This window comes from Myxocyprinus asiaticus, chromosome 13 (assembly GCF_019703515.2).
Source record: "Myxocyprinus asiaticus isolate MX2 ecotype Aquarium Trade chromosome 13, UBuf_Myxa_2, whole genome shotgun sequence".
NCBI lineage: Eukaryota > Metazoa > Chordata > Actinopteri > Cypriniformes > Catostomidae > Myxocyprinus > Myxocyprinus asiaticus.
In genome coordinates, this window is record NC_059356.1 from 49,187,288 (window position 1) to 49,197,764 (window position 10,477).

Sequence of the window (10,477 nt, forward strand, 5' to 3'; positions counted from 1 at the left end):
GGTGAGTGAAGTTGAAGAGGGTAAAATGTTTGCATTTGGGAAGGTCATTATATATTTTCATTTCGTTTGAAGTGTAATTTAAATGTAGAAATATTTTGTTTCATTTTTTCCTGTTTCAATAAATTAATTTAGATTTATTTTGTATTAATCAAAATCAACTGGCAGAAGTGGTGCGTGCCGAAAACAATCACAATTAATACTAGCCATGATTTGTGTGTCAGAAGAAAAAATTATTAATAAGGCTACCTCATCCTCCTCCGAAGACCATTTTTGGACCATTTGGGGGAAAGCTCCGCTAAATCGCTTGAGGGGTGACATGGTTCTGTGTACACGCACGAATACACTGTTGTCAGTGCTCTCAGAGCGGTTCACGTTAGAGGTTCGCCGGGTTCGGGTCAGTTTTTTTAAGTAGGACTTTGGGTTCGGGTTTGTAACTTATGAAAATATATACAGGCCTTCCAAACTTGTTTCACCCATGCGCTTTTACTCACTCAGATACGCGTGAATGGATGAGGGGCCGTTCACACCGAATGCGTTTTTACGTGCATCTGCTCTGTTTTCCATTGTTGCTCTATGTAAACGTGCTGGCAGCAGCAGTTTTAACCACCACACAAACCACACAATTGCGTGGGGCCCCGGACGTCAGGGGGTCCCCGCCCCGGGTAGGAAAGCTCAGCAAAAACCGCTTGAGGTGTGACATGTTGTTCTGAGTACACACGCGGATAAGCTGTTGTCTGAAGCCTCAGAGCAGTTCATGAAGCCGCCAGGTTCGGGTCAGTAAGACTTTGGGTTCGGGTTTCACTCACACAGATACACGCGAACGGAAGAGTTAGGGGCCGCTCACACCGAAAGTGTTTTTGTGTCCGTCTGGTCTGTTTTCTATTTTTTTCCTATGTAAACGCACTGGACGAACATCCTTGACTACTACACTGCGTCTAGCTGTTTCTTCAGTGTCTCACAGAGGACCGGCACATTTTTAGACACTGTGTCAAGTTAAAAAGTACTTCAGGTTTCAAAAGCGCTCTCTTCTACAGTGTGTCCTCATTTGAGTGCGGATACACTGTAGAACAGAGCGCTTAAAACACTTGCACATGCGTGCGCTCAGCTTGCACATGAGTGTCTGTAAAATAAATTGAAGCACATTAATTTTGATCAGATTAAAACAGTATTTGTAATGCAAGTAACAACAGAACAGAAGTTATAATTGTATAGTTATAAAGAGCAATTCCTTGTAAAAATAAAGAGAAATTTGTTGCATCACTTCATAACGGGAAAATGTAATCTGATTCTGATTATTGTGATGGGTCACACCCAACACTTATAGCAGATCTATATGTTCTTTGCAGTGCCACTGAATGGACGTCAAAAAGATACAAATGTGAATAAATGAGTACAATAATATGTGTGAGTGAAATACCCTATGTAGGGCCTACACAAGCATACCATAGACCACAAATTATGATTAAAACTTTCAGAATATTCAGCATACAAGATAAAAATTACGCATAGTGGCAATCTAGTAGCTTCTAGACATTTTTTAATGATTACAGCGATGCGGCCCGCGGCACCTTATTTTTGTCTGCATTTGGCCCCCGACCGAAAAAGTTTGAACTCCCCTGCTATACGGTATCCCATTTGGGCCTGGGACTGAAGTTGCCCTGGTTCTTTCTTCCACCTGCCTAATCTCACTCAATTTAGGTGGAGCTACATCAAATTCAACTACTGGCTCCGCTGGCAGGAGGACAAATCTGGGGGAGCCAAGCAGGCTATGTTTATGGGGATCAACAAGATGCTGTTTCATGTGGTCCTCCACCTCCTCATTTGCACACCAGCTTCCAACTCCTTCTCCTCCAGCAGACGTCTGGCAAACATAAAAGGGTCCTTGAAGAACGTCACCCTTTCATGCTCCTCCTTCTCCACTGTCGAATTCTCTCTGCCTTCCTCAATACCACTACCTTAGCACTTGTGCCATTCCACAACACCTTCAAGCCCTCCTTATCATGCTCCTCTATCCTCCTCCATGCCTTGCGAAGCTGTCTACACTCTTTCACCAGCTGGAGTCTCTCTGCAACTACTCTTCCTCACTCATGCTTCCCCAAATCTACCTACACATTCATTATAAACAATGTCACTAAACATCTACATGACTAGTACTGTCTAGAAATAACAAGAAACAACACCAACAGTTCTAAAAAATAAAATGATGTGTTGGTGAGGGAAGTAGATGAAGGTGTAAATACATGCGTGAGAGGTGTAGTGTGTACAAGAAACATTACAGTTTGTATTGCGAAAAACCTTATTGGCATCTGAAATATGTTCATGCCAATTAACTTGAAGAACAGAAGCATATCCAATCCAATATATAATCCAGAATCATGAGCCAGCATTTACATTACATCCTATTAAACCTGTATCATTTCACATAACTCATTATGAAAAGATAATTAATTTGAAATCAGTGGTTTCTGTTCAAGTTTTTAAATATTAGGCATGCATTCTTTTCTGTGAATCTATAGATTGAAGTGCATTATAGAAACTCTTTAAAATGACAATACTAAAACAGTCCCACAGTTCAACATCACATTTTATTTTATTTTTGTGACATGAAGGAAATCAGAAATGCATCTCTAAAAACTGTGATTTATTCATACAATAATTATTTCACAATACAGGCAAGGGAATATAATGTAGCATTTTCAGACAAACGTTAAACCCACATCTATGATAAAATGTTTTAAGTTCCTTAGTTTTGTGTGAAACAATATAGTAAAATCAAAAGACAGAATCAAAATTATTTTTACATATAAAAACATTTTCATTAACCCTACATGAGGACATTTAAAAGAAAAGTTGCAAAAAGACTGAATATGATTTATAAAAAATCATTTGATTATAAATCCAATTTTTCAACATGGTTGATAATCAGCTCCCACACTAACACTACAACCATTATTAGACAAATCTGATAACAAAAATTGTACTCCTGTGAGATTATTAAAAGTTTATGATTTACTGGTTAGAAAAATAAGACCCTCACTGCTAGTGATTTATCATGGTGCATTGCCACATGACATGACAATTATTTGTAGAATTTCTGCATCATTGATACACACACACTAATACACTTTAACTGTTGAGTATTTACTTAGTCCAAACACAGGATACAGAGGTTGAGTGAATGTGGTGTGGACTCTGTGGATCAGACTCATTGTGTCAGAGACGCTGTAGAAGGACAAAACTCCTGCACTGTGATCCACATACACTCCTATTCTTCTGGAGCTGTGGACTACAGGAAGTATGGTCTCAATGTTATTATGCCAGAATGAGTAACTGGAAGGAGAGCAAAACAAACTCCAGGACTGATCATTACGTCCAGCTGCACTCTCAGGACCATCTCCCTTCCTCCTGATACTCTTATATGTCATGGCTATGTCCACTCCATCTTTCCCAATCCAGTCCACCTCCAAGTAACAACGTCCATCAACACTCTCATTACACAACACCTCAAACCACACATCAAATCTATCCAGATGATCAGGATAGTGCCGGGGTGTGTCAGTGGCAGTAACATTTTTGTTGTCCTCAGAGAGATGGAGGAAATAATTCATTGTGTTTGGATCCAGAGTGAAGTGACGGAAATCTAAAGAATATAAACACACACTCAAAAAAATACTTTGAAAGAACTCAACTCAAATACAACACTACTAAATTAAATAAACCACAATAAAAAAAAAAAGATGTGTTGAAGGACTCCAAACATTTCTTTCAGTTAACTACCTGCTAGCAACAGCACATTAGCATGCTATTTTTATTTAATTTTTTTAACTATATGTAATGTATGATGTTGGCAGGACATGCTTGACTGGTGACTGATAATTTACAGTAATTGTTTTTGAAGTAATGCAGTGTTCAATAAACATTCTTTGAAACAGTCAAAAACTCTTCTAAAGCCCAAATGTTAAAACATTAACAAGCCACTCTTTTTATATTCATCTTGCTTGACAACACGTGAAATAACACTTAATTTCAACATTTACTCTCCTGGGGGCCTGGGTAGCTCAGTGGTAAAAGACGCTGCTACCACCCCTGGAGTTCACTTGTTCGCTAGCTCGAATCCCAGGGCGTGCTGAGTGACTCCAGGCAAGCAACCAAATTGGCCCGGTTGCTAGGGTGGGTAGAGTCACATGGGGTAACCTCCTTGTGGTCGCTATAATGTGGTTCGTTCTCAGTGGGGCGCGTGGTGAGTTGGGCACGGATGCCACGTTGGATGGCATGAAGCCTCCACACGCGTTATGTCTCCGTGGCAACGCACTCAACAAGCCACGTGATAAGATGCAAGGGTTGATTGTCTCAGACACAGAGGCAATTGGGATTCATCCTCTACCACCCGGATTATACAACCACAAGGACTTAAAAGCATACTGGGAATTGGGCATTCCAAACTGGGTGAAAAAGGGGAAAAATCCCCCCCCCCCCAAAAAAAACATTTACTCTCCCCATCCAAACCCAAAGCAAGCTGGGAACTAGAAATCACAACTCAATCTCAAGAGAATTCCTAAGAATGGAATGAGACTGTGTTTTCATAACAATTCATATGAGTTCCTCCGAACAAAAACATACGACTTATACACCAACTACTAGATGAATGCATTCTTGTAGTTCCCGATGTTTTGATTGTTCTTTGTTTGTCAAAAATGTTTTCCCCTAATGCAGACCCCATTCCTAAACGTAACCATAAGCTGTAACACCTAACCCTAACCAGAACGTAAACATATCCATGATAGTAATGTAAAAAGCCCTGATGTGTAAGACGGAAGAAAGCAAGACTTCCAGGTTCAGAACAAGTGTTCGCGGAGCATCTGTGAATGGTTGGTGTATAAGTTGTACTTTTTCATACAAATGAATTCGTACAAATTTTTCAACCCAAACTCATGAAAAGTCGTATGAATTCATCCGAGTTGGCAAAATCATGTGAAATTGTATGAGTTGAGTATGAATTACAAATACGAATCGTTGATGTCAAAGCCCTGTATGTGTACAGCAGAAGTAAGAGAAACTTCCAGAAAGGCTACTGTGTGAGAAGAAATCGGCTGGGAAGCTTTCCTTCCAAAGAAACAATTAAGGAAACTGTTTTAATATTTCCATTGTTATATTGCATATTTCCACATATTATTTTAATATTTACAGTTACTTGCAATTTTAGGCTTCAACCACAGATTTTGCTAGAGATCATAAAGTTCTGTAGTGCAGCTCATGGGGTCATGACATATCTTTTTATTATTATTATTTTAATTTGTCCCTTGAGACTGACTTATAATATTAGTAACATTTTTTGCACAAAAATATAATCATATATTTGTAAAACATGATCATTTTCCACCCTCATTCTGACCCTCTGTCAGAAACACTCGGTTTTGGTGCTGCTTCTCCTTTAAGAGCTGACTTTAAACGCCCATTGTTCTGATTGGCTCTCTGCTCATGACTGACCTGCTATCTCACTGCTCACTGCTTATAAGGTAAAGTAGGTGTTGATGTGTTGTTGTGGAGGAAGTCAGATGCAAATACCTACCACAGTATGACATCAAAATGTGGAGGAAGTAGAGAACGAGTCATTTTGGCTGCTTGTGTCAACAAATGCACTTTTTGCAGTGAGGAAGAAGTTTTGAGTTCTGAAACTTACAGTACATTTTATAGTACAATGAGTTCTTATATGTCAAAAGATAAAGGACAATTTTATTCGTCATGTCATGACCCTGAAAAGTAAACTGAAGCATCAAAATCCTCATTTTGAGAGGACAGTTTGCATCTAAACCGTGATGTTTGACTCATTCAATTATCCAAAAGTGAAAATTCGGTCATCATTTACTCATCCTCATGTTTTTAAAACATGTTCGACTTTATTTCTTCTGTGGAACACACAAGGAGGAAAAAAAGGTCAAACAGGTTTGGAACGACACAGGTACTGATGACCGAAATGTCACTATCCCTATTAACATAACGCATTAATTGGATTTCTTGTATTTTTAGGTTTTTATAGATATTATTTGGGTTAATTTGCGCAAACGTTTTGACGTGTTTCACTCAATTGTGTGATCTACAGTGAAACTTCAGTCCTTCTCAATCACTGTAGTAGAATTTCACTTGTTATCAACTCTGAAATAGTCAAAAATAAAGCCTACTGGTAAATAACAGTGTACCTCTCTCATCAGAGTGGAGTGTGTGTTTGTGTGAGGTTTTTTTTCAACTTACATTGAAGGAACTCCTCCCTTGTGTTGAATTCAGGAGTGAAAATGATCTGAAAAGTGCCTCTCACTATTAAAACAAAAACACATCTGCAGTTTATTTTTTACAAAAAGAGGGAAATAAGCCATCTATTCCAGTTTTTATATTTAATGAATGATGCTAAAAACACATGAATGTTGGGAAATGTACCTCTAGGTGATATCTTCTCGGTCTCCTCTCTGAAGAAGTGCTGCAGTTTGTCTCTGAATTGAGCGACAGATTTCACTATATCATCAAAATTGAGATGAGAAGTGACATTGATGTTGTCTGTAGATCCAAGAGGGACAGAGAGTGACTGGAAACTCTACAGACACAAAGACAAACAACAGATTAAAAAAAACTAACGTAGTATTACAAGACCCCACTCAAGACTGTCTTGTTTCTCAGATCTCTTGAAACCTGCAGGAATCTAATGTGATCATCGCTGTTTGAAAGCTGCATTAGTCCAGCATTTCTCCTCCTTAGATCATCAATCTCCTGCTCCAGTCGCTTCAAGAGTTCTTCAGCTCGACTCACTGTAGCCTTTTCCTGATCTCTGATCAGCTGTGTCATCTCAGAGCGCCTTTTCTCAATGGATGAGATCAACTCAGTGAAGATCAGCTCACAGTCCTCCACTGCTGTCTGTGCAGAGTGCTGGTAAACACACACATCCATCACAATCAGTCCATTCACTGTCCAAGATATTTCTTTTTTCTTTACAATGAATGTGCTGACCTCCATAAAGATATCCTAAAAGTATCGTAAAACTAGTCCATACAACTCCTCTTCACAAAACTCACCTTCTGTTTCTCCACAGCATCTCTCAGCTCCTGAACATATTTTTCTTTCTTCTCGATTCTCTGCTGGAGTTTACTATGTGTTTGCCCCAAATATCTCTGTATGAAACACAAATACTAATAAACCTGAGAAATGTTGAGACAGTAGTTTCTTAAGTTTCTAAGTGAAATCACATTGGTAAGAATTCCCACTCAACATAGCTACATTTTAAACAAAGTTTTGTATGGCTGCAATTTTGTGCAGTATTTAGTCTAAGTGAGGACAGATAAGGTACTTAATCCTGAACATTTAGAGCAATTGACCTATTTATGAGGTTAGCGCACAAAGTGGGAAACTAGCCCACTTCGAGCACTGGATGAGGTGTGATTTATGTTGTACAATAACAACAAGCAGCTTATTCCTTATATTTCTTCCTTTAATTAGTTTGAGCTTTAAAGACAATAGAGCTAAGAGACCCTAAACTTGATAGGATGGTCCCAAATCTCACGAGACCAATCAGTCATTCTATTGGAAATGTGACAAATTTTTTTCCCCTTCTTTATTTCAATTGACTAACAAAATCCCAGGAAAGCTAACAGTTATAAAGTTATCAAAATAACCACGTGAAATATTGTAGTGCTTCATTGGGTTGTCAGGAATTAATATTGATCAAAACAGTGAAAAATTATTTGAAATGATCTGTGCATAACCCAATAAATATTTATTAGTTTCGCCACTTTGTGACATCACAACCAGTATAGCAAGTCTCATCAGGCTACACTAGTCCAGAGGAAGGTTGAACAGAGGAAAAAAAAAATCTTGCAATTACAGAAGACATCAGAGTAGGTGCATTCATGTAGAATGGTGATAAAAACTGACTTACACAATGATGACACTAAGACTTTATAGATATTCTAGTTTCATTTTCTGTTAATGCATGTTTTCTGTAAAGATGTTTTGAAACGATGTGTTGTGAAAAGCGCTATACAAATAAAAATGACTTGACTGGACTGGAAATTGACTTTTAACACACAATGTCTAGGCATGATCATGATTTTAAGCTCAGTTACATTTCTTATAGCACCATCTATCTCTCTGTGTGCATGTCAAGCTCTTGGTTTTAACAGTTTTAAAGAATCTAATAATGGGTCAAACAAAAGATGGGTTTTGTTGGTTGGAGTCTGTTTATTATTGCTGGCATTAAACAGACAGGAGCATTTTGATGTCATCACATTTAATTCATAAGTTTAAAAATGCAGGGATTTAAACAAATTTGTACCATGGTCTATTCAAATCCTCGATTTTGATTTGATGGAATGTGTGTGTTAAAACCGTTTAATATACAGGTATTTCCAGTCAGTTTTTATCACTGTTCTGTATTAATGTGCATTCTCTGATGTCTTCCATAATTGCAAGAGTTTTATGGCTCTGTTCAAACTTCCTCTGGACTAGTGTAAGAAGTCTGATGAGACTTTCTATACTGGTTGTGATGTCACAAAGTGGCAAACAGATCATTTCAAACAATTTTTCACTGTTTTGATCAATATAAATTCCTGATGACCCACTGAAGCACTACAATATTTCACATGGTTATTTTGATAACTTTATAACCGATAGCTTTCCTGGGATTTTGTTAGTAAATTGGGGAAAAGGAAAAAAAATAAACATGGATTGGTCAGATTTCCGACAGGGTGACTGATTGGTCGCGTGAGATTTGGGACCATCAAGTTTGGGGTCTCTTAGCTCTAATGTCTTTAAAGCTCAAACTAATTAAAGGAAGAAAAATAAGAAATAAGCTGTTTGTTGCTCTTGTACAACATGACTCACGCCTCATCTAGTGCTCAAAGTGGGCCGGTTACCCACTTCAAAGTTTTGATCACTATTCACTTGCATTGTATGGACCTATATAGCTGAGATACTCTTCTAAAATTTTAGTTTGTGTTCTGCAGAAGAGTAAATGATGAGAAAATTTGTACATTTTTGGGTGAACTATTACTTTAAGCATTAACACACAAGTCGTTCTGTTCATACCTGTTTTTCAGTTCTCGCTGTTGCAGCTGATACATTGTCGTGGTTCTTATGTTCATCCACCATACACAGCATACAAATACATCTCTGATCAGTTTGACAGTAAATTTCCAGCATTTTATCATGTTGAGGGCAGATCATCTCTTTAAGTCGTCCAGTGGCATCAATCAAGTTGTGTCTCTTACTCCTGAAGAAATTCTCATGTTGTTCAAGATGATTTTGACAGTAAGAGTTGAGACACACCAGACAGGACTTGATGGCTTTCTGTTTTCTTCCAGTACAGATGTCACACTCCACATCTCTGGATCCGGTGTGATGGGGAGCAGGGCGAGTAGCTTGGATTTCCATCTTCTTCAGTTTTTCCACCATTTCAGCAATCATCACATTTTTGCCTAAAACAGGTCTTGGAGTGAAGGCTTTTCTGCACTGCGGGCATCTGTAGACTCCCCTCAGATCCTCCTGATTCCAGTAGTCTGTAATACAGTTCATACAGTAACTGTGTCCACAGGGAATGCTCACTGGATCCTTCAGTAGATCCAGACAAACTGAACAGCAGAACTGATCCTGAGCCACTGAAATACTGGCTTCTGCCATTTCACTCTGTATACAAACAGAAGAAGAGACGATACATACTGCAGCTTGACAACAATTTAGTTTATTTTTCTCAGTACTGGAGGGTTTTATTCATCTTCCTGTTTACGTGTTTGTGAAACAGGTTTGTCCAGTGACTTACAGGCAAACAGGAGTTTTGAAATTCTTAGGCTGTAGGCCTTCCCTCTGCAAAAACTTACAAATATAAATATTTATATTTCTTACCAGCCATGAATTTGTACTTTAAATTCTTTAAAAAAACAATATGCAGCCATCTATAGCCAGAGGGGTACTGGCTCCCACAGTGAGCCTGGTTTACCCCAAGGTTATTTTTCTCCATTAACCAACATTTTATGGAGTTTTGTGTTCCTTACCTAAGTCACCTTCGGCTTGCTCACTGGGGTTCTAAATACAATTATTATTTATTTATTTTTATACACATTTACAATCATACGTATTTAAATACAAACTACACAATACACAATGATGACTCTAAGACTTTATAGATATTAGAGTTTAATTTTCTGTTAAAGCATGATTTTCTGTAAAGCTGCTTTGAAACGATGTGTGTTATGAAAAGCGCTATACAAATAAAAATGGCTTGACCTATATATTTCCAAATTATATGACTATTTAGTTTCTGTTTTTATTGTTATAGTACTTGACACAAGGACTATATGGGAACTTTTTATTAAATTAATTACTATAAGTACCGCCAGCAGGACAAGTTAAGCCTGCAAGGTGAGCCACAGGAGGATACAGCCACCCACCCACAGACAAGGCCAAACTAGAACAGGACCTGCGCTCCACCCTGGAGAAT

At 38.2% G+C, this 10,477-nt stretch overlaps 1 protein-coding gene across 2 annotated transcripts; it reads right to left on the reverse strand.

The window, feature by feature from the left end:
• Positions 1–2,469: 2,469 nt before the first annotated feature.
• Positions 2,470–9,759, reverse strand: LOC127449841 (E3 ubiquitin/ISG15 ligase TRIM25-like). 2 transcript variants are annotated; one of them, XM_051713431.1, is made up of 6 exons: positions 9,070–9,759; positions 7,062–7,157; positions 6,799–6,915; positions 6,433–6,586; positions 6,250–6,312; positions 2,470–3,640 (listed from the first exon to the last, which is right to left on the reverse strand). In XM_051713431.1, exons 1-6 carry the CDS (start codon positions 9,658–9,660, stop codon positions 3,117–3,119), a joined length of 1,545 nt encoding a protein of 514 aa, XP_051569391.1. In that variant the 5' UTR covers positions 9,661–9,759; the 3' UTR covers positions 2,470–3,116. The 2 variants fall into 2 exon arrangements, with proteins under 2 accessions (XP_051569391.1, XP_051569390.1); XM_051713430.1 differs by having other exon boundaries at positions 6,682–6,915.
• Positions 9,760–10,477: the final 718 nt, after the last annotated feature.

Coding starts and splice junctions, on each gene's coding strand:
- LOC127449841 (XM_051713430.1), bottom strand. CDS start 9,660: ATGGCAGAAGCCAGTATTTCAGTGGCTCAGGATCAGTTCTGCTGTTCA. Junction 6,587..6,681: donor ATCACATTAGATTCCTGCAG/GTTTCAAGAGAT, acceptor TTGTGTCTGTAG/AGTTTCCAGTCACTCTCTGT. Junction 3,641..6,249: donor AAGGGAGGAGTTCCTTCAAT/GTAAGTTGAAAA, acceptor TATATTCTTTAG/ATTTCCGTCACTTCACTCTG.